General features: G+C 40.7%; 1 protein-coding gene across 3 annotated transcripts in view; it reads left to right on the top strand.

Annotated features, from left to right (window-relative positions):
- Nucleotides 1–3334: 3334 nt before the first annotated feature.
- The window catches only part of SECISBP2 (SECIS binding protein 2), a 57905-nt gene continuing 39224 nt past the window's right edge, over nucleotides 3335–22015 (top strand). The window contains exons 1-8 of one of the 3 annotated variants that reach the window (XM_073344908.1): nucleotides 3335–3488; nucleotides 6506–6642; nucleotides 9069–9330; nucleotides 13926–14052; nucleotides 14500–14735; nucleotides 16487–16568; nucleotides 19387–19553; nucleotides 20334–20483. In XM_073344908.1, the coding sequence (XP_073201009.1) occupies nucleotides 3453–3488; nucleotides 6506–6642; nucleotides 9069–9330; nucleotides 13926–14052; nucleotides 14500–14735; nucleotides 16487–16568; nucleotides 19387–19553; nucleotides 20334–20483 (1197 nt within the window). In that variant the 5' untranslated portion in view covers nucleotides 3335–3452. The remainder of the gene's footprint in view (nucleotides 3489–6505; nucleotides 6643–9068; nucleotides 9331–13925; nucleotides 14053–14499; nucleotides 14736–16486; nucleotides 16569–19386; nucleotides 19554–20333; nucleotides 20484–22015) is intronic. The other 2 variants (XM_073344907.1, XM_073344906.1) reach the window with 2 other exon arrangements.

The following is a 22015-nucleotide window of genomic DNA, read 5'->3' as shown; positions in this document are numbered from 1 at the left end:
TGTAGATTAAAAGCATTAGATTGTAGAATGGTATAGGTTGATAAGGCCATCGGGGCTAGAATCATCTTGTTAGTACTTTGTAGAGCTGAATCTCAAAAATCATTAATGTAACTTCCTAATTATGTTGTAGCTGTGTTTGGTCCCAGGACAAGAGAGACAAAGTGGGTGAGGTAATATTTTGGGATCAACTTCTGTTGGCAAGAGAGACAAGTTTTTGAGCTTACACTGAGCTCTTCGCTTCTAAATTAGTCCCCTTAATTGTCTTAAAGTTCTATCCTTGCACTGGTCAATAGACATACCAAGTGCCTGTGGCTATATCAGATTTAACTTGGGGCTGGCTGTCTTTTGTAAATTACATGTTGGTATTTTATGTTCATGTTATACAAGCACATTGCTTTCTGATATGCTAAGCATGATGAAAGTTTAAACAATGAGATCCTTCTAAGAGTGAAAATGTCATCCTTGTTTTTTATTTTTCATATAAGTTAACTGATTTAGCTCAATGTAAATCAGACATTGGAAATATATTTCAGACATGTTACAAACATTGAGAATGGGCTCTCTACTAGTGCAGTTCTTCTTTTAATAATTTGAAGTAATGATATAGATTTTGTGGAAGAAATAGAAATTTTACTTATGATCATAAACACACAGTTGCACACAACTGTCATAAAAATGGAACAGCCTCAGTAAAAAATGTGCTTGTGTATGCTTCTCACAATGGTGATGATAAACTCTCCTTGTTTCCTTGATGGAGTCATGTATCTGACCCACATGGCTTGCAGTGGAGGGCTGCAAAGACAACACATTCAGAGAACAGCAGCTATGAGTAAGTAATTTTTCCAAAACATATCTTCAGATGAGTGACTACTAACTTTTAAAGGAAATAAAGAGACAACTTGGATGAGGTAAAATCTTTTATTGGACCACTTCTGTTGGTGAGAGAGAGAGAGAAGCTTTCAAGCCACACCAAGCTCTACTTCAGATCTGGGAGAGGTACCTGAAGAAAAGCTCCATGTAACTTGAAATCTCACCAACAGAAGTTGATCCAATAAAAGATTTTATTTCATCAACCTTGTCTCTAATATTCTGGAATCAAAATAGCTCTAACTACATGCCATAAAGGACATTTGCATGAAAAGTTTATGGGATGCCCTCACAATGTTTTGTTGCTGGTGCAAAATCATACACTTGTATCAATTTTTGAATCTTTGCATTGTTGTTGCTGAAATACAGGACAAAGAGGGTCCTGTATTGACTTGATGTGGAACTTTAGGCACTGCAATGTTTATCACCACTCAGTCATCAAGTTTTTTTGAGAGAGAAGACACCACACACATCAACTGGCAAGTACTTTGTTCAAGACTGCTCAGAAATATATGCAAAGGGGAGTACTGGGCACAAACTTCCATTCAAGAAATTGAATTTTGCATTGCTGATGTACTCATAGCACCACATTGATCCCTCTAAGACTTGCTTTCTTGATGGCCAAAGCTCTGTGGTTGGGAGTGGTGGTGTAAAGTATCCCCCCACACACACACTTTTTAAAATTATTATTTTAAATAGGAAGGAGGGAAGAAATTGAGAGGCCTTCAGTTGCCCCTACTCTAAGAAGTTCTCATTCTCTTTCTCACTATGTGTAAGAGCAGCCTTAGATGTTGTGTGCATGTGCCTATTAGCTGGCTCTAGGTGCCTTGTTTTATTATTACTGCACTGCTGTAGTACTGGGGAAACAAACAAGCAAATATAAATAGAAATGGTGAAAATGGAAAGAAAGGTGCCTGATTAATTTGTGCAGTGATTGATGGGAATAAAGTGTTCTCAGATGGTTGTAACAATCTTGGGGTTAAATAACAAACGAGTGAATGAAAAAGGCATACAACTTTAATAAAATTGGAGAGTATCTGTGGTGAACTGAGGCACACAACTATGCCGTGTTACCAACCCTTGCCTCCAGGGCACATCACCAAATGCCTAGGTTCATAATGTTAGGGGGCTTATTCCTTTGCCCACTTACTTCCCTGGTCCTTCTCACATGAACAGAGAGCAATGATACCCAAAGTCCAAAAGTGCAAACAATTTGATGTTTATTGGGGTGAACTTCCAGCAAGCATGATCCCAGTTTCCTTCCTTAGTATCCACCTTCCCAGCTCTGACACCACAGAGCCTTACCTGTGTCCCTGTTCCCATTCCCCGCAAAACATGATTCCAATTTTCCCATTCCCATTTCTGCCCCTTAGCAAAACATGATTCCAATTCCCTCTTCCCATTCCCCCCCTTTACTTCCTGATTGACTGCAGACTATATAGTAAAACTTGAGTTCTGCTTAGCTATACCTTAACCAATCATTTTCCTGAAATTTAACTAACCAATCCTAACATATTGTAACATGATTATTTAACCAATTATATCCCACTACCTTAATTAGTTTACACCCAGCAAAATTAATTATACAGCAGACAAACAATCACAGAACCAGAGAGAGATTATACAGACAAACAATAGGGAAATGGGGACTACAATGATAGAACAACACAGAAATGAAGATTTCACAACTACATCTCTAAAGACATAAGGGTTTCCCAGCTGTGTCTATTGATAAGTGAGTTCTTGCCTGACAGGATGCTATCAAACTAAGTTTCCTTTTACATCTTCTAGGTGCTTCCCTTTCTCTGGAGGTGATAGGCGTTATCGGGACAGGATTGTACCTAACAGCCCAATAGCACCTTATTTCAATGTGACTAATTTGGAATGTGAGTATGTGACCGTTTGCTTCTCAGCTTATGGCTGCCTCTGCAGCTTAGCCAAAGGCCTTAGCCCAAGAACAGGGCCTCAGACTGTCACAGTAAGAGAAGGCCCTTACACTGACAGACAGTGATTTTGATTCTTTCTTATATATCTCTATAAGTAGCGAAGTGATAAGAATACACTTAAATTCTTAGAGTATAGGCGTTTACAGACAGGCCTGAATATCTATATCCTAACACATAATACTATCCCACATAAGGGAGCATTTCTAAATTATAATAGTCTACAAAATACCACTATAGTGTTTACTTGGCCATGAACTGCAAGAGCCAGATAAGAAGGAAAACCCTGGAAAACTGACAAAAATACCATAATTCCAAATGGATTATTTTCACAAAATAACACAAGCAGCTCTCCGTGAGCCACACGCACAGGAGCGCGCCACCCAGACGCTTCAGGGAGTACCACCCAGTCTTGCGCACCGCCTCCAAACTCTCGGGAGGCAGGTTGGGCAGTGCGGTCATGTGACCAGACCAACAGGCTCCTCGTCAGTCCCTCGCTGCTGCAGTTGATTGGAAGGTGACGTAGAACCAGCTGCGCCGCGGCCCTTCTGACGCACCTGGCTGGCGTCATCAGCCAGTCAGACTCGGGAGCTGGTTTGGGGGAGAGGCGGCGCGCGGTGCTGTTGCCCTTCCCGACCAGCCATGGCCACGGAGCGGGAGCCGGGCACGGCCAGCGAGGTAAGGGCGGGAAGGCGGCTCTGGGCCGCGCAGCCCCCCCCCTCATCCGTTACATAAGCGGGGGCCTGGTTACACCGCTGGCCCCGAGGCGCCCTATGCCGTTCCCGAGTCCCTGACAGCGGCGTCGGGGGAGCCCCCGAGAGAGTCACTAACCATCCCCGCGGAGCAGCCGCCCGGACCTGCCCCCGGGGGTCCATGTCCTGCACGGGGAGCCGGGTGGAAACCTCCCCCGGCGCTGGACTGCCCTGCGGACTCGTGTGCTCTGCAGCTCTGCCCTGGGGCGGGGGGGGGGGGAAGCAGCGGCGGCCTCAGCCTTGGCCCTGCGTGGGACGGGCTAAGGGGCTCCGAACTGGCCTTTGAGTCCAGTGGCTTTCTTTTTAAAGGGACCATCAACTTGAAATGATACTTTTGGTCTGAAAATACTTTACCTGCTGTTGCTGCAAGTACTCCACCGGTATTACTGCAGCTGAAAGGGAGCCGGGTCAGGGAGATACCTTGTCTTTAAGTTTTTCTTGTGCTTTTAACAGTTGTTTAGCCTTGATCTTACAATCAGATCCGTGCAGGTGAGCTCTGTGTGTGTGCAGAGCCATGTCCAGGTGTAGGGATTTGCTTATATATGGCTCTGATTGCAGTGGGAGAGGCAGGTCCTTTGCCTGTCATAAGTTTCACACTTTCTTTGTGAAGTCTTAGAACTTGTCTATATGGGAAAGTTATACTGGTGTAAGCTAAAGTGTGCATATAGATCTACTGGTATAACCTCCTGTGTGAACAATCTTATTCTGGTGTAAAGAAATGGCTCTTTTCTGCGTAGCTGGTGTTGCTTGGGAATGGGTTTAATTGATTCTGCAAACGCTCAAGCATGTATGACAGGTTTCAGAGTAGCAGCCGTGTTGTAATTTTACTCCTGATTAGTCCCAGTAGTGTTTGTCCCTGATTCTGCAGCTGGATCCATGCAACTGTTGACCTCTATGGCTCTCTGCATAGGCGTTGGGGTCTGCCTCCTCAGATCCAGTTGCAGGATTGAGATGTCAGTCCTGCAAAAACTTAAATACGTGCATAAGCCTTTACAGAATCAAGACTCTGTTGTTTGTGTGAGCCTTTCACGCAACATCAAGGAAGAGAGAAACTTTTATGAAAAGGAATATATATTTATGAAACCACAAATAAGTAGGAGAGTCAGGAGCTTATGTAGTAACTGAAACATCTTATTAATTTTTAAAGATGGTGTTTGTTCTAATTATCCCAAAGAATTAAAAACCTTTTGTGAGTATTTTGGGCAGCATAGGAAACTAAATTGTACGTGCTGATCTATATGTGAAATATACTTTTCTCCCAAAGCCCTGAAATAGTTATTTTTGTCAGATACTTGTGGAGGAGAGAAGCAAGTAATTCAGAGAAGTATATACAATATTAAGAGCATACTTAAAGGAAACTGCTTTAGAATGCTTCAAGTTCTTTGACTAAAATCAGTCTTTTTACCATTACAGCATTATCAGCAGGAAATGTATTTGAATAAGCATTCAGTGAATATATTGCACCAGTACCTTAAGAACCAAAATCTCATGTTAAGAGAGTAAACACACTGTAGGCATGGTGAAGTGTGTGTGTGTGTGAGAGAGAGAGAATATGTATGAAAGGAACCCATTACTTTTAAGAGTCAGCTATGCTATGGGATAGTCTTCTATTACATTCATTCTGTGAATAATGCCCCCTAGGTTGTGTGTCAAATATAAAATGTACATATATAACCAATATGGCACTAGATTCCATAGAGATCTCCCAGTCAGACTAAGATGTTCTTAAAATTAATGATCAACCCAAATTAAAAGTATTGTTATGGTTGGTATTATTTATGCCTTATTCATTTGTCTGGTAACTAAGCTTTAACTCCAAAAATAACTTGGATTTGTTTTTATACTCGTGTGTACATATTTCATGTCCTGTTTCTCACCAATGCAATCTATATTTTGTATTTAAATGGCCAGGATACATTTGACAACAGTTGAAGTGGACACACTTCCTGACAAACCCATGAAGCCAAGAATCCATATTATCTGTTGGGTTGTAAAAGCCTTAATCCTCAAATTTCCAGGTGCACACTTAACCACAAGAGGGTGCTCATGTGCATTCTAAACACTGAAATTACTGTCAGTGAAACATTTATATAAACAAGTCTCCATGTGCCCTTGCATGGATACAGCAGTTCATGAAGTTGACTTTGTTTTACTGCTTTAACAATGAGAACTAATAAAGCAAGTTATGCCACTGTCTTAGTTATGAAGACCTATATAATCAGCTTTAAAATGACTTACTGCATGTATTAGAATGAATGGAATTATGAAATAGTACTTTGTCCAAGCACAAACTATGAAGTGCAAGCAACAAGTAACATCAATAAATACATTCTGGTTTTAACTTTGGAGCCTCCTTTACATTCAGAAGGCCTCTTGAAGGCAGTAGTAGTCCAGCATGTGGAACACCTCCAAAATTGGGCATGTCAATATGAATATATTAGTGCTGTGACAATCTCATTAAAAAGATGTAGAATTTAATGTTTGATCCATATTTTTTAAAAAGTATGCTTATAGTCAGTCACACTTACTGTACCTTTGGAGACAGCTTTTACAATAATGCTAATAATCTGCTGAGATGATTAGTCACTTAATCAGTATAATCTGAAAATGGAATATTCTTATTTTTGCATCTCACATGTTAAGCAGGATCCTAGCATTTTTGTAATGTAGCTTTCTTTTGTGTATTTTCTGTTAAATGTAGGCATTATGTGGAAATAACTTTCCAAAGCAATCAAATCTTTGCTGTTTATTGTTTTCCCCTTCACTTTCCTTCTGAGAATTTTGTTGTTTCACAGCTATTAGTATTATTATTAGAACAAGTGAACAAACTAGCTCTTTCTTGTGCAGTTTTGCTCTCCCAGAGAAAAGGTTGGTTCCCCTCTACCCCACTTACTTTTGGTTCATCTCAAAATGCATGTATCCAAAAAACATTTTGTTTCTCAGGGCTTCAGGTTCTCAGCAGATGTCAAACCGTTTGTCCCAAAATACACGACAGTCACTGTGGCATGGTCAGAACCCTCAGAAGCATGCGTCTTTCCTACTACATACTACCCATGTGTTCAGGAACAATCTGTGGATAAGTATGTATTTTTCTGAATCTCATATGGGTAATTTTAACCTTCTAGTGCCTTGACTTTGACTACTTTTTCAAAATTGCAGTAGGAGCCTCTAATGCTTTAATTCTTCTAACTGTAGTAGTGCTTGCCCAATGGTTTAGACTTCTACATTGCTCTCTGAGTGATACAGATTTGGTACCTAGGTTGTTGATCCCAAAGACCTGGTATTGTGGAGTCACTAGAGAAGGACAAGGAAGAGTCGTGTTGCTCTGCAGTGCCTAATCTAGCTGATTCAGATGTGGTGTTTGGCTCTGGAAGGAATCACATTCAGTCCTGGGGTAGAAGAATGATAGCTATTGTTTCTCCCATCCATATAATAGCCTATGTATAGAAGGGGAAGGGAGGACCCTTGAGAATGGGGAAGGGGGAGCCTCTCCAAATGCCTTCCTTCTAGATATAAGGAATCTTCACGGTCCTTCCTTGGTGCTCTCCCCCCCACCCAAAAAAAACCAAACAAACAAAAAAACAACTTATTTTAAAAGGTAAACCTAGTAAGAATAAGATACACTTGCAAAAAAACCCCAAACAAATCTATTTTCAATGTAGCAGTTTTCAGGATTTCCAAAAGTAGATTTTACTAAATGGATTGTTAATGCTGTATATTAGGATAAGAAAAAAACAACAATTAGAAGGGTTGGGTTTGATATTCAGTAAGTGTCCTAACTTTTTTATTAGTTTCTCAGAATGGTAAGCATTGGTTTCATTTTAGGCATAATTGCAGTGTCCTGCAACTCATTTATTGCCTTAAAAAAACCCCAAAGATTGTGTTCTTTTTTTTTATGCCTTAACTGACTTTTCCCACGGGCGATCTCAGAATTGTGACAACATTTCCTTTGTATGCAGCCTGTATTTTGGATTGTTCTGATCCATTTAATGATGAGCTGAATTGAAGTCTGATTTATGACAGAATATAATATAATTAAAGACATAGTGAGAAGCACCAATATTGTGATTAAGGTTGCATTGTTGGGGACTTAAGTCAGAAAATGAAGGTTAATGGTTGATACACTATTGTGCATATTTCTCCATATAAATTAGGATAGGCTGAAGTCAAAACAACTCTTACTACCAGAGAGAGAGCATTTCTTCTTTTGTATTGCATATCTGAAGTATCTGCTTATTACAGAATTGAACAGATATATGAAAATAGGAAAACATCAGGCTTATAAACTCTGGCCACACTAAACTGGTTTTTAAAATTGGATATGCATAAGCTAACATTTGTTTGCTCAAATTGAGACTGTCACCACTAGCTGTTCACTTTACATCTGTAAATGTAATTTCTGTGGGAAATGTGTCTTCACTTTCAGAGGCCCGCTTAGAATTTGGCATGATCTGGGTGGTGGAGCCCTTACTGATATCAATTTAGAAAATGTTTCCTTTTCCTCTTTTTTTTTTTTAAACTTTCAGATACGTTGAATTTGCGCAAGTTGTATTTAAGGCTTCCTTTAGCCACTAAGCACAACCCAAATATCTACCATCTAAGCCAGTGGTTCCCAAACTTGTTCCTCCACTTGGGCAGGGAAAGCCCCTGCCGGGCCGAGCCAGTTTATTTACCTGCCGCGTCCACAGGTTCGGCCGATCGCAGCTCCGAGTGGCCGCGGTTTGCTGCTCCAGGCCAATGGGAGCTGCTGGAAGTGGCGCGGGCTGAGAGACAAACTGGCCGCCGCTTCCAGCAGCTCCCATTGGCCTGGAGCAGCAAACCGCGGCCACTGGGAGCCGTGATTGGCCGAACCTGCGGATGCGGCAGGTAAACAAACCAGCTCGGCCCGGCAGGGGCTTTCCTTGCACAAGTGGCGGAACAAGTTTGGGAACCACTGATCTAAGCACCTTTTACTATAGTGTTTTATTGGGATAAATTCTGTCCTACAGAGTACTATATTTATACTCCTGTTTTTAAACTGTATTTTAAAAGAAGTTTCAGTACTTCATATTCCTTTTATTGTAGCGAAGTGCATTCGCACACATCTCTTAGTTGTATTACACTTTCAGTCCTCTCTGTCTTTTAGTTTAAGCTCACTCTTTACCACAAGGAAGTCTGGCAAAATAATAAAGAACTTTCCATCAACTGTTAAAGCTGAAATAGGGAAGTATAACTTTAAGTAAAGCAGAATAGTTTTGAAACTCAGTAACAAATATTTTATAGGTAGAATCATTGTGGTTTTTGAATTTTAAATAACCATTATAAAAGTTTAACTGTAAAAAGGAGAGAAACATTAATATTTTAATCATGTTTGAGGAAAAACTTGAATTTTATAGTTAAAACTCTTATCTAGAAAGCAGTGAGTAAATACTTAATTGAAATTATGGACAATGCTTTTCTTGCAAAATATTATGCCTGCCTTGATATTGAACAAAATCTTCAACTAAGGAATGGTGTATTTATTTAGGCCACAGATGTGTGCAGAAGATGTGTCCTGGAATGGTGCTTCATCTCTTTCTCAATATATATCTGGTAGCGTTATGGGATATACTCCACTTGGTGAATACTCCAGCTCGCTGTCTTCATCCGATGCTGCACCAAATATGTACTCACTAGCCAGTGCACGGTGTAATTATAACAACTCTCAACACTACAGTCATTCCAGGATAGTTAATGAATGTGCCGAACAAATTTGTCCAGTCAGACAGGAGACTAGAAAGACTTCTAAGGTAGGTGAATAACCTCTTCTGTGAGCTTTAAAATGAATAATCACTATTTGTTCACTATTGCTACTACAACAGCATTTAGAGAGGTTTCAGAGTAACAGCCGTGTTAGTCTGTATTTGCAAAAAGAAAAGGAGGACTTGTGGCACCTTAGAGACTAACCAATTTATTTGAGCATGAGCTTTCGTGAGCTATAGCTCACTTCATCGGATGCATACCGTGGAAACTGCAGCAGACATTATATACACACAGAGATCATGAAACAATACCTCCTCCCACCCCACTGTCCTGCTGGTAATAGCTTATCTAAAGTGATCATCAAGTTGGGCCATTTCCAGCACAAATCCAGATTTTCTCACCCTCCACCCCCCCCCCCACACACACAAACTCACTCTCCTGCTGGTAATAGCCCATCCAAAGTGACAGCTCTCTTCACAATGTGCATGATAATCAAGGTGGGCCATTTCCTGCACAAATCCAGGTTCTCTTACCCCCCCCCCTTTTTTTTTCTGGGGACACACACACAAACTCACTCTCCTGCTGGCAATAGCTCATCCAAACTGACGACTCTCCAAGTTTAAATCCAAGTTTAACCAGAACGTCTGGGGGGGGAGGGTTAGGAAAAAACAAGGGGAAATAGGCTGTGCAGTTTCCACGGTATGCATCCGATGAAGTGAGCTGTAGCTCACGAAAGCTCATGCTCAAATAAATTGGTTAGTCTCTAAGGTGCCACAAGTCCTCCTTTAGCATTTAGAGAGATGTTATTAGCAGTAATATAGACTAGATTTAGATTTTTGTAGCAGCAAGATTTTTTTTTTTTTACAGAATCGAAGACCAGTAGAAGTATTTCTATGAAACTCTTACAATTCAAGTATGCACAATATTTTAAAATTCCACATCTTTTATTTGTCAAAATAACACAATATAATCAAGCCAGTTTCAATTAGTTTAATTTATTTCAAAATACCTGTCGTCAAGTACATCTAACAATACAGACCCCAAAAAGGATTCAGGAAATGTTTTCTGACAAATAGATTCCTTACTAGGCATACTAATACAGAACTGTGAGTAATAGTTCATTTAAACTGTGATACAGAAATGTATTTCCTGCACCCCTCAGAAGTAGTACAAAAGCTTGGGGGAGTCAGGGTAACGGAGGAGCTGAGTTGCTGGGAAAGAGGCAGGAAGTGAACCTGGAGCCTCGTTGGGTGGGAGTAGTATGGAACAGGTTTTTTTTTTGGTTTTGTTTTTTTTGGTGGGTTTTGGGAGGGCGGGGGATTGTTAGGGAGCCTCCCCCATGCAGACCCTGGCTGACCCCTAGCCTCTCCCATTCAGTCAGGTACATCTGCCCTGTCCCAGTACCTCCATTTAGCCAGGCATATCTGCATATGGCCCCTCACCCCCACTCACATTCAGCTCCTGGTTCAATGTTGTTACCCCACTAGCTTCCGTGTCTCAACCCCAGTCTGTTCCCACCACTAGCCTTTCTGAATCCCAGTCTGAGTGAGCCTCCCAGCAGCCCTGTGTGCCCTGCTCTGTTCACCCTCCCCCATGCCTCATGCCTGATTACCTGGCTCTGTGGGCAGGGTGCTGTGAGGAAGGCAGCCTCTGGCCTATGAGCCAGTTGCTCTCTCTTCTGGCACCACATCAGACCCTGGTGGGTGAAAGGTTTAATTATAGTGCAACCCCTTTCATGGCTTCCCTTAGCCTCCTTGTCAGAATCAGTTCTTCTGCAGGAGGAAAAATCTGTGGTGGACATTAATTCTGCACTTGCACGGTGGTGCAGAATTCCCCAAGGAGTAATATATATTTGAACAAATAAACACGTCTCTGAACTGAGTTGTCAATTCTCCCAGTATTTTTGTGAGTTGCCACTTCTTTTGTGGCATTAAAATTGTCCTCTTACCATATCGCCAGAAATTCTTGGTGGGTATCTCAAGGTTTCTGACTGAGGTTAAAGAGATACTGCAGTTCTTGCTGCATCCATCAAAGGCCACAGGTAGGAGACTAAATAGCGGGGTTTGGATATCCGTTCCAGCTGCCACCAGCATAGGCTGCTGCTCTCTTTTTTTGACCTGCAAAACGAATCTCTATTTCCTTACTTGTGCTCACTGTAACTAGAGCTAAGCAAATAATCGATTTTTCTGGTTTGGAGGCCAAACCAAAAAATCTGAAATGTTTTTCGACTGAGATTGAAATTTTTCTCACCCAAAAACTTGAAAAAATTTAGTTTCAGAAAATACCACCACACCATGTTTCCAAAAAGAAACTTGCTTCCCAGCACTGGCAGTTGCTAAGTGAAATTAGCATTCTTTTCAATTTCAGCTACTGCAGCAGAGCAATAGCAGTGGTGAAAATGATAAGAATGTCATTTTCTCTCAGCAGCTGCTGGTGCTCCCTGGCTCCCAAACAGCCCCACCATGCATATTGCCTAGGGCTTCCAGATTCCCAGCCCTGCTTGGACAGTCCACATGGCACCACTGCCATAGACCCTGGGATGCTGACCCCGGGCATCTAGGCTTCTGGGTCTGAGGCAGTGAAGCTGGAAGCTCTAAGATCCCTGGCTTGAGTTGGAGTTCTCAGGCCTGCAGACTCCCTGCTGCAGAGCCAGGAGCTGAGTCCCAGGTCAAGATGGGGCTCCCATGGTAGGGTGGGCATTTGACCAGTCCAAAAATAACTCGTCAAATATTTAAAGCAGTAATTTATTGGAACAGTAATGAAAAGAGTAAGACTTTATGGTCTCCAGTAGGCCTAGACTTAGCCTTAGAGTCTTATCCCTAATTGCAAAAAACAAGTTACTTAAATGAGTTGTTTTAACTCGGAAAAATGCAAAACACAATGAAATCAAGTTCTAAAAAAATGAAAGAATGGCACCAGATGCTAGGCCGCTGCCTACATCAAGGCATCACTGGAATATTTGACCATGGTTAATAAAAGCAGGTCAACTGACCAGCTTGCTAAGCCTGTCCCATAGTTTCCAGGCTCTCTGATGCAGAGCTAAGAGCCTAGAAGTCATGCAAACCCTGGCTCAGCTGGGTCTTCCAGGGCTGCCCTGGAGCTGCAGACTCTGGAAACTCAAGCCACGACTCCAGGGGGTTGCAGACAGTTTTCTGCAGAGCTGCTGTGGACCCTAAAATGCTGACTCTAGATTCGGGGAAATGATTCAGACCACAAAATCGACATTTTTCTGACCAACTCTCACTGTAACAAGCATGGGACATGTAATCTGTGAGACAAGTGGAGAAGCAGGTGAGCAAGGATAGTAAAGTGGGGGACCAAGAGGTGTAAAGGTGATCCAAAGAGTGTGTATGGTTCCCTTTCCCTGCAGGAAGTCAACTCTGCTGCACACTCTTAAGAATTGGCAAGGGAAATATGGAAGGGAGAAGAAGGTGGACTGCAGCAGTATCAAGAGTCTGGGGGACAGAGATTGGCAGGAGTCAGAGGTAGTGCTTTGGTAGAAGGAGAGCTGAGCAGAGCCACTCTCCATGGATGGTGAAAAAGGTGTTGAGCAGGGGACTATGTCCTTGAGTGGAGCAGGACAGGGCAATGGCCAGCTGAAGTAGAGCGAGGTACCCATTGGAGGGAAGGGCCTACAGAAGGGAAGGCATAGAGGAGGGAGCTGAGATTAGTGTTTGGAGAAGGATGCCCCCATCAATGAAAGAAAAATGGAGGCAGTCTTCCAGTCTATGGAGATTTTTTATTTGTGCATTTTAAGATGAATTTCCTGAAATCCTGAGGAAGGAAGGCAAGTCCCCAAAAAAGTTTACACATGTTTTAAAAAACCAAAGAAAAACTGCCACAAAACAGCATGATGTTAAGCCATTCTCTTGATGATTTTGGTCTGTTGTGATTTTTGAACTTGTTAGGTTAGCAGTTTTGCAGGCAGCATGCAACTCAGACTGCCTGTCCTGAAATTGCATCCACATAGCTTTCAGAGTAACAGCCGTGTTAGTCTGTATTCGCAAAAAGAAAAGGAGTACTTGTGGCACCTTAGAGACTAACCAATTTATTTGAGCATGAGCTTTCGTGAGCTACAGATCACTTCATCGGATGCATACTGTGGAAGCTCATGCTCAAATAAATTGGTTAGTCTCTAAGGTGCCACAAGTACTCCTTTTCTTTTTGCATCCACATAGCTGGCCTCTTGCGCCAGTGCTGAGCCCTGCTGACTCCAGTAAAACCCTGTCTTTGTGCGGTAGCCCACCCATGTAGATACAGTTGCAGGATCAGAGCCTAAGTATGCATTAGCATGAAGTGTCATGAGAACCTCAAGGTCCAATTGATTACAAATAAGTGGACTAATGTAGTTTTGTTGTCCAAACTGTGAGACATGCAAAAACTAAATAGCAGAAATAACAAAATGTAAATCAGATTTAATAATCTAAGAAGTTCCTCTGATTTTTATTGGTCCTCAAACTGTGTTGGTTATTTTAGTACTAATTTAAAGTCCAAACTCTTAAGGTTATTCTAGTTAAGTATAACTTAAGTTATGGTAATGGAAATATAGTGATCTGACCAAGTGTAACTAAAAAATCTTCCGGAAAGGTTTTCATTTATTCAATTGTTTCTTATTCAATTGCCAATTCATTGTTTCTTACAGAGGAGATCAAAAGGCGATGAGCAGAAATTGGGCAATAAAAGGCTTGATGGAAGTGAGTCATCAGACAGAACAGCAAATAGAAGTTCACTTCTTACTTCTGTGTACGGCAGAGATGCTTTGAAACCAGGTACAGGTGCTAATATGTGGCTTAGTTAAAATATATGCAGTAGAAATTATAATTGTTAATTATTTAGTAGTTTCTAGTTTAGTGTGACTATATGTTTCTGAATCTCGAGGTGCCAAGTCAAGGGGTATGGGGAGAATACTTCTTCGAGTGACTCCCTTTTTGAGAGAGGACCATGAATAACCTTATTTGCTGACTCCACAACATAAGGTAGATTGATATGAAGAACTTCCTAGGCAAGCAACTTCTCCTAGGTTCACTGTTAAATTATTCTTTCTGCATCTTTATTATAATGATTAGTGTACCAATATCTTCAAAATGAGATATCGTTGACCTAAAACTATTCTATTACAATCAGTGTGCTTGGATATCATGACATTTGAGGTGACATAAAAATCTGGGTATAATTTAGTGATAGTTGGCTTCTTTGACTTTACATGTTTTAATTAGACAGGTCTCATAAAGCCATGAACTGGAAATCAAAACAGATTCCAAAAACCGAGTCTCTTCCAAAACCTGCTTTTGAAGTTACCCTTTCGGATTTCCCTAAGTTGCAGAGTCTGGGAAACAATGATGTAGTGGACCTACAAAAACATAAATGGGGACCGTTATGCTCAACTGAAGGCAATACTGCACTCTTGAGACAACCAGTGAGAACACAGACTTCTGCTTTGGTGACCACAGAGGTTAGTTGATGTTTGTACTTTGGAGCCTTGTAGAGTATTTCATAAAATGACTTGTTTAGTGATTCATTAAACCACTTGTGTCATCAGTAGGGTGATTAAGTAATACAAGAACAAGGGGCTGCCAAATGAAATTAATAGGTAGCAGTTTAAAAACAAACACGAAGTATTTTTTCACACAATGCACTGTCAACCTCTGGAACTCCTTGCCAGAGGGTGTTTTGAAAGCCAGTACTATAACAGGGTTCAAAAGGGAGCTAGATAAATCCATGGAAGATAGGTCCATCGATGGACCTATTAGCCAGGATGGGCAGGAATGGTGTCCCTAGCCTCTGTTTACCAGAAGCTGGGACTCGGTTACAAGGCATGGATCACTTGATGATAACCTGTCTGTTCATTCCGTTTGTGGCACCTGCCATTGGCCACTGTTAGAGGACAGGATACTGGGCTTGATGGACCTTTGGTTTGACCCAGTATGGCCATTCTTACGTTCTTATGTAATTCTCCCCCAAGGAGTTCGGTCACAAATTTAATTAATGCATTATTTTTTTAACGAGCGTTATCAGTATGGAAGCACGTCCTCTAGAATGGTGGCCAAAGCATGAAGGGGCATATGAATATTTAGCATATCTGCACGTAAATACCTTGCAATGCCACTACAAAAGTGCCATGCAAATGCCTGTTCTCACTTTCTGGTGACATTGTAAATAAGAAGCGGGCAGCATTCTCTCCACTGTAAACAAACTTGTTTGTCTTAATGATTGGCTGAACAAGAAGTAGGACTGAGTTGACTTGTAAAACTTCAGCACCTACATTGTTTTGTTTTTGACTGCAGTTATGTAACAGAAAAAAATCTACATTTGTAAGTTACACTTTCATGACAAAGATTGCACTACAGTACTTGTATGAGATGAATTGAAAAATACTATTTCTTTTGTTTATCATTTTTACACTGAAAATATTTTTAATAAAAAATAATATACACTTTGATTTCAGTTACAACACAGAATACAATATATGAAAATGTAAAAAAAAAATCCAAAATATTTATTTAATAAATTTAAATTGGTATTCTGTTGTTTAACAGTGCAGTTAAAAGTGTGATTAATCATGATTAATTTTTTTAATCTCAACTGATTTTTTTAGTTAAGCTCATGAGTTAACAGCCATTAATTGACAGTCCTACTTATTAGCAACTGATGGATAACAGCAACCCCTCAGGTGCCAGCAAAAAGTTGCTAATAAGTTGAATCTATCATAGTAAGATGCTTCAGTAGCTCATCCCCTCCTTGTTCCCTCCAGCTACTTTCTTACGCGGGGGCGGGGGGGGGGGAAATAAGGCAACAACCACCACCTCTGTGCAAGGCATTGCCTGTCGATTAATGACTAACTGGCATCAGCTTCAGCCAGTCATTAATTACCAGGAAATGCTCTGCATCTCATTTTTATTGCTAAAGTAAAGTAAGTCTGTGTTCTGATTTGCATTTCGTTCACATAATTGCTGGAGCCTGAGAGCAGGAGTGTCATGGAACCTTTTATGCCAGATCTCCACTGGCAGGAGGTATTCTCAGGGTGCCATTTCTACCCCCTTTTAAAGATGCTTTTTTACTAATTGAATGGTATAAAAGGGTCTTGGTATAGTTGCAGAATATAATCGGGCCCAGTGATTCTGTTCCAGATGAGTCTAAAAAGTTATGTACATTTGGGAGTCTTCTGTATTTAAGAATACAAAACAATATGTTGTTGCTTTGTAGAATGAAGCTTCCATGGAAAAGAAAGCTGTATCAAAAATTTATACAGAAGCAGGTTCAGTTTCCTCTTCACTTGATACTAGAGGTAAGTGCTGGAGAAACCCCAAAATATCTGCCACTTATTGGGTTTGAATTGACTCTGCATCTCCTTAATATAAAAGTTACAGTAGTGCTGAATGCTTCTTGAGAATAAAATAAATGTGCACGTTTTAAAAATAAAAACCTACAATGTGAAAACTAACCAGTGAGAGATAATGAAGCAAACTTGAAACCAATTTCTCCTTCACTGAAGTGTCTGTGTGGCTTGAGGGGACACTTAACTTGAGTAATTGTTTTAATTGCTATGTAAATATCTTGACTTATCACAAACTACTTCCAAAATATATGTAAATAATGGATTTCTAATGCAGCGAGAGTTCTTAGTTTGTAGCAGATCTCTAGGTTTAAAGTTAAAAATTCACTTTTAAAAAGCAAAAATGGCAAAAGGAAAATTGTTCTTAGCAAACCACTTTGCATTGAAAATGCATTCATTTTTCTTTTAGGGCTTAGGTCTCCTCAGATTTTATGTATAAGCTTATCTTGTAGGGTTAAGAATATTTTATGGTAATGTATCAGTTTTTATGTTTCAAAACTATATCCATTTGTATTGCAGCATAAATATCTGCTCTCTCAATTAACCGCAAGTTGTTAACGGGTGTATATAGAATTCACAAGCTAATTGTCCCATTTTTGTCTGTGATGTCATGGACGTTTAAAGAGTAGTGCTGATGTACTTATTCCTGTGCTGCTGCTTTTTTTTTTTTTTTTTAATTAAGAGAAATTATCAGGTATTGAAGTATTTGAAGTCTAGTGATCTTTGACTTCTGATGTTAAGAGTACTCCAAGTTTAGAGCTTTGCTTTCTATTAAAAAAAAGATCAGTAGCAAATTACAAGTACCCTTAACAACATTTAGTAAACCTTGATAAGCAAACTTGTTTTGAGTGGTTGACTACCTGGTTGTTAGTAGCTGTCTTCTTTCACTGGCTGGCTGAGTCCTTGCCATTACAAGTATATTTCATGCTGTCTTGCAGATAAAATGGATCCAATTCAGACTTCACTGTCTGTTTCTGTGGCTGCAGGGCAGTGTCTTGAGAGGAGAAATGCAAGGTCTTCGCTGCTTGAATTTGGGACAGTCTCTCTCTCTTCCCTTCTCCCTTCCCCCCCCCCCCCCCCGAGATGGCAGAAGTGTTGTGAATACTTTTTTGTCATGAGCTGTGCTCTGGACTCGTGTTCCTTGCTGGCTGAAGGCCAGGATGAAAAATCTGGCTCAATTTATTGGCAGAGGTCATCAGTGCCTACTTTAGGGAGAATAGAATGCTAGCTTCTGCTAAAGAAATAGCCAACTATCAGCAGTATCATCCAGTATTGTGGCAAGACAGTTCTGAATATATGGCTGCCTCAGATCTCCTTGATGCAATCTCAGTACAGACTTGAGCACAGGAACTGGTAGCACTACTAGATGAACTCATGTCTATGCTGATATTAAATCTATCTCTGCCTTTGATCCATTGATTGTGAGGTGTTGATGCCTTGTCTCTGAACCCCAGCAGGAGTAGATGGGTAATTTTGTTCTTATGGTCCATGTTGTCTCTCCTCTATTGAATAGGTAAGTGTTGCCTATTATGGAAGGCAGTTGAAGGGTTTGAGTTGCTCTCGCCCAGCCCAGCCAGTGCTGTCAAGATATCTGTTCAAATGTCTTGGTATAGTAGGGTAGACAAGGGAGGTAAGATGGTAATGTTTATTGGACCAATTTCTGTTGGTGAGAGAGAGAAGCTTTCGAACCACACAGAGCTGTGTGGCTTGAAAGCTTGGACTTGTCTATGCTTACATTTTATAGCGCTCTAACTTGCTGGCTCAGGGGTATGCAAAATCACCCCCCTGAGTGCAGCAAGTGTGAGCGCTTTAAAGCGCTAGTGTAGAGAGGCTTCAAGCACTGGCAGCTCTCGGAGCTAATCTCCTTATGGAGGTGGATTACCAGGAGCGCTTGCAGTTGCGTGCGACCACACTCTCACTTCAAAGTGCTGCTGCGGGAGCCTTCCCACAACAGCGCTTCGAAGTTTCCAACGTAGCCATGCCCCTTGTGTCTCTCACCAACAGAAGTTGGTCCAATAAAGGATATTGCCTCACCCACCTTATCTCTCTAATATCCTGGGACTGACACAACTACATCAATACTGTATACAACATTGATATGGTTGGGACATGGATAAGAGCTAGCTGGCTGAAGTTCAGCCCAGATAAGACTGAGGTAGTATTGGTAGTTTGAGTGAGTGGGAGAAGGGAGCTGCTGGCAGGAGGTTCTTAGTGTGAGGATTCCTACTTCTCTTTGACTCTCAGGGCACTCTTGAACCTTATTTCTTTATCAGGGCTATTGTGGGGTAAGGGGTGATGAGGTGGTATTTAAAACAGAGTTATGTTGGGGTGTTCGGTTTCTCATTTTGGCTTTATGGTGGCTGTTTATAGTTTTGTTTTTTTTTTTGTTTTTTTTTTAAATCGAACACTTGAGCCTAGAATAGTTCGGAGGGGGGGTCCTCTTGCATTTAACTGCAGTTGTTTTCCCAAAACTTAATTTTCAGTTCTCTTTTGTAAATAAAAATTAATGTCAAAGCCCACGATCTGCATAACAACAAAGAAGTATGCATGCCCAGTGGAGGAAAAATGTAGTAAGGAAACACTTTGCTCTCTAGCTGCCAAGTAACTAATTTGAACAGCAGTCAAAGAAACTAAATTAAAAACATTCAGAATACCTTGTCACTAACTGTAGACGTGGTAGTATTTGATTAATTCCTAAACCTTTTAAATATTAAGTATCTTGTGAAATAATTTACCTTTAAATAGCTCTGAATATTTTTTTTCTTTCCAGCAGCCCTTCCTCCGACATCTGCACCTTACTCCACGCAGTCACATTTATCACAGGCCACCATACTATCGCAGGCTCCAAAGAGAGTTGTTTCCTCACCAGCCTCTGAACTTATTTCCAATAACCATTCTTGCAGCAAAGAAAAACCAGATGTTCAGGCAAATAGTAAGGTATTCAGAGAATTGTCTGTTACACTCCATTGATCTTACAGTGGTTCTCAAACTGTGGGTCAGGAACCCAAAGTGGGTTGTAACCCTGTTTTAATGAGGTTGCCAGGGCTGGCATTAGACTTTCCGGGGGCTGGGGCTGAAGCCTGAGCCCCACCGACTGGGGCTAAAGCCCTTTAGGCTTTGACTTTGGCCCCCCCCCACCTGGGACAGTGAGGCTTTGGCTTTGGTACCCCTGCCCAGAACGGCAGAGCTCAGGTGGGCTCAGGCTTCAGTCTGTCTTCTTGGTTCAGCGAAGTTTGAGAACCCCAACATCATCCATTGACACATTTAATGGCTTTTTTTTATAGTATCTGTAAACCAAATGCCTCTTTGCTAAGGTAGTTTAGGTGTAATTTTACGCTGTTTGTTAGAAGTGTTGTCCATAATTTTAAATTACACTTCTTCCACATCTTGCTGTCTTCAAAAGTTAAAGTTGAAACATGTCCTCTTTTAGGAGAAATGTTTTCTGCCCAAATCACTGTATCCAAGGTATGCTGTGATAATTGTGCAGTACGTTTACAGCAATATGTTTTCTGCTGTGCTCTGACTGCTGCTGGGTCTTAAATGATGATCAAACTCTGCCCATATGCTATCACAATGTAGATTGGTTAGGGCATACTTTGTTGTACATGTTTGATCATTTGCATAAGTTTGGTGTTTTTTTAAAAAATATTTTTACTTGTATTCTGATACTAGTCGTCTGTAAATTGTTGATTTACTCCACTCGTGGTCTTTCAATAGACAAAAACAAGAAATGATGCTCGTGAAACCGAGCCTGAAGAAGGATCAGAAAAGAAGAAGAAAAAAAAGAAAAAGAAACCTAAATCAAATCCTGAAGTGGAAAAACCTCAAAATGACAGCTTTATAGTACAGGAACCACCGAGGATTGAGGTACAGTCGAAATGTGTGCACATTAAGGGGTTGGTATATGATTTCTAATTTGTAGAAACCTGGATTCAGGTCTGTGGTGTAGACTGATTCTGTATGTATATTTAAGAAGGTAATTTTCTCCCTAGTCCTAAAGTACAGTTGTGACCAGAATCCCAAGGGATCCAGCTGAGGTCACTCAATTAAGGTGAACTGCAAAGAATGGGGCAGACAATCCCCAAAGCTGGTGGATATTCCAATACTTATATTTACCAAGCCAGCACAAAACAGCTTCCATAATAACCTCACTGGTTACCCAGAAACCAACAACACACTTTCCTTAAAGTAACCCAGCCTCAGGCCTCCACCGAGGCACCCACGTTAGATATGATGAGGATTAACAAATCTTATTCATCATACAAAAAAAGGTCCTACCAGTCCCAAAGGATCGGACATATTACTTCCCAAGTCAATGAATCTTCCAGATCTTACTTAAATACACGATAAGAATTACAGCCAATTCTTATTAACTAAACTAAAATGTATTTAAAAAAAAGAAAAGGGAGAGAGGATTGGTTAAAAGATCAGTATACATACAGACATGAGTCAATCTTGAGATTCAGATTCATAGCAGAGATGGTGAGCTTGTAGATGCAAAGAGTTCTTTCAGAAGTAGTCCATAGGTTATAGTCCTATGTTTATATTTCAGGGTGGTCCAGTCAGAACTGGGATCTCAGTCCTTGTGGCTTAGGGTTCCCCTGCATGAAACCTCAAGCAGATCTGAGATAAACAGGATCAGGACCCAAGGGTCTTTTGATACAGTTTTCTAGCAGCCACTTGACCATACAGTCCTGGGTAAACAATAGGCTTTTGATGTAACCTTCTGTTTCCTAAGCACCACCAGTAATTAGTTACACAAATTAACATAGACTGCCTAATGGATAAAGTGCTGCATCACAAACTTCAAAGAGACATATAGACATTGACATTATTTCACCCAAGATTCATCTAAATGTTAATACTCCCTTTTGGTATCTGAATTAATAGTTCTAGTCACAGATGGCTAAACAGATCGTTCCTATGTAAAGTTTGAGTGCACACAGACAATTAGTATCACTTCTAATGTCTAACAATATAGGTTTGCATTTCAAAGTTCTAGCCAATCTAACATCGAATGGTCCTAATTACCATTTCTAATATGTCTCTATAGGTTGGCTCTGGGTTGGTTAGCCTGCAAGCTATTTAACCCTTTCTGGCTGCGTGTTACACTTTGTATAAGATTCGTTGCAATTATATAACAGTGGTAGCAATGATGATTTGCATGGTTATATTTTAATTAGACAATGTCACAACAGTATGTTACAAAACCCTAACTGAGAAGTTAGGCAATTCAGACTCTGTATGTGACAATGGAGATCAGAGGGGAAAACAGGGTGTGGTAGCATGACCCTTGGACATGTTAAGTCCCACTGAATTCCACACCAGTTCTAGTAGATTCCTCTGCAGGATTTGCAGCCATAATGTGCATCATGACTACAAGCAACTAAAACCTTCAA

This window comes from Lepidochelys kempii, chromosome 5 (assembly GCF_965140265.1).
Source record: "Lepidochelys kempii isolate rLepKem1 chromosome 5, rLepKem1.hap2, whole genome shotgun sequence".
NCBI classification, from domain to species: Eukaryota; Metazoa; Chordata; order Testudines; family Cheloniidae; genus Lepidochelys; species Lepidochelys kempii.
Note: the sequence above shows the minus strand (reverse complement) of the source record. Positions and strands in the feature narration are given on the sequence as shown.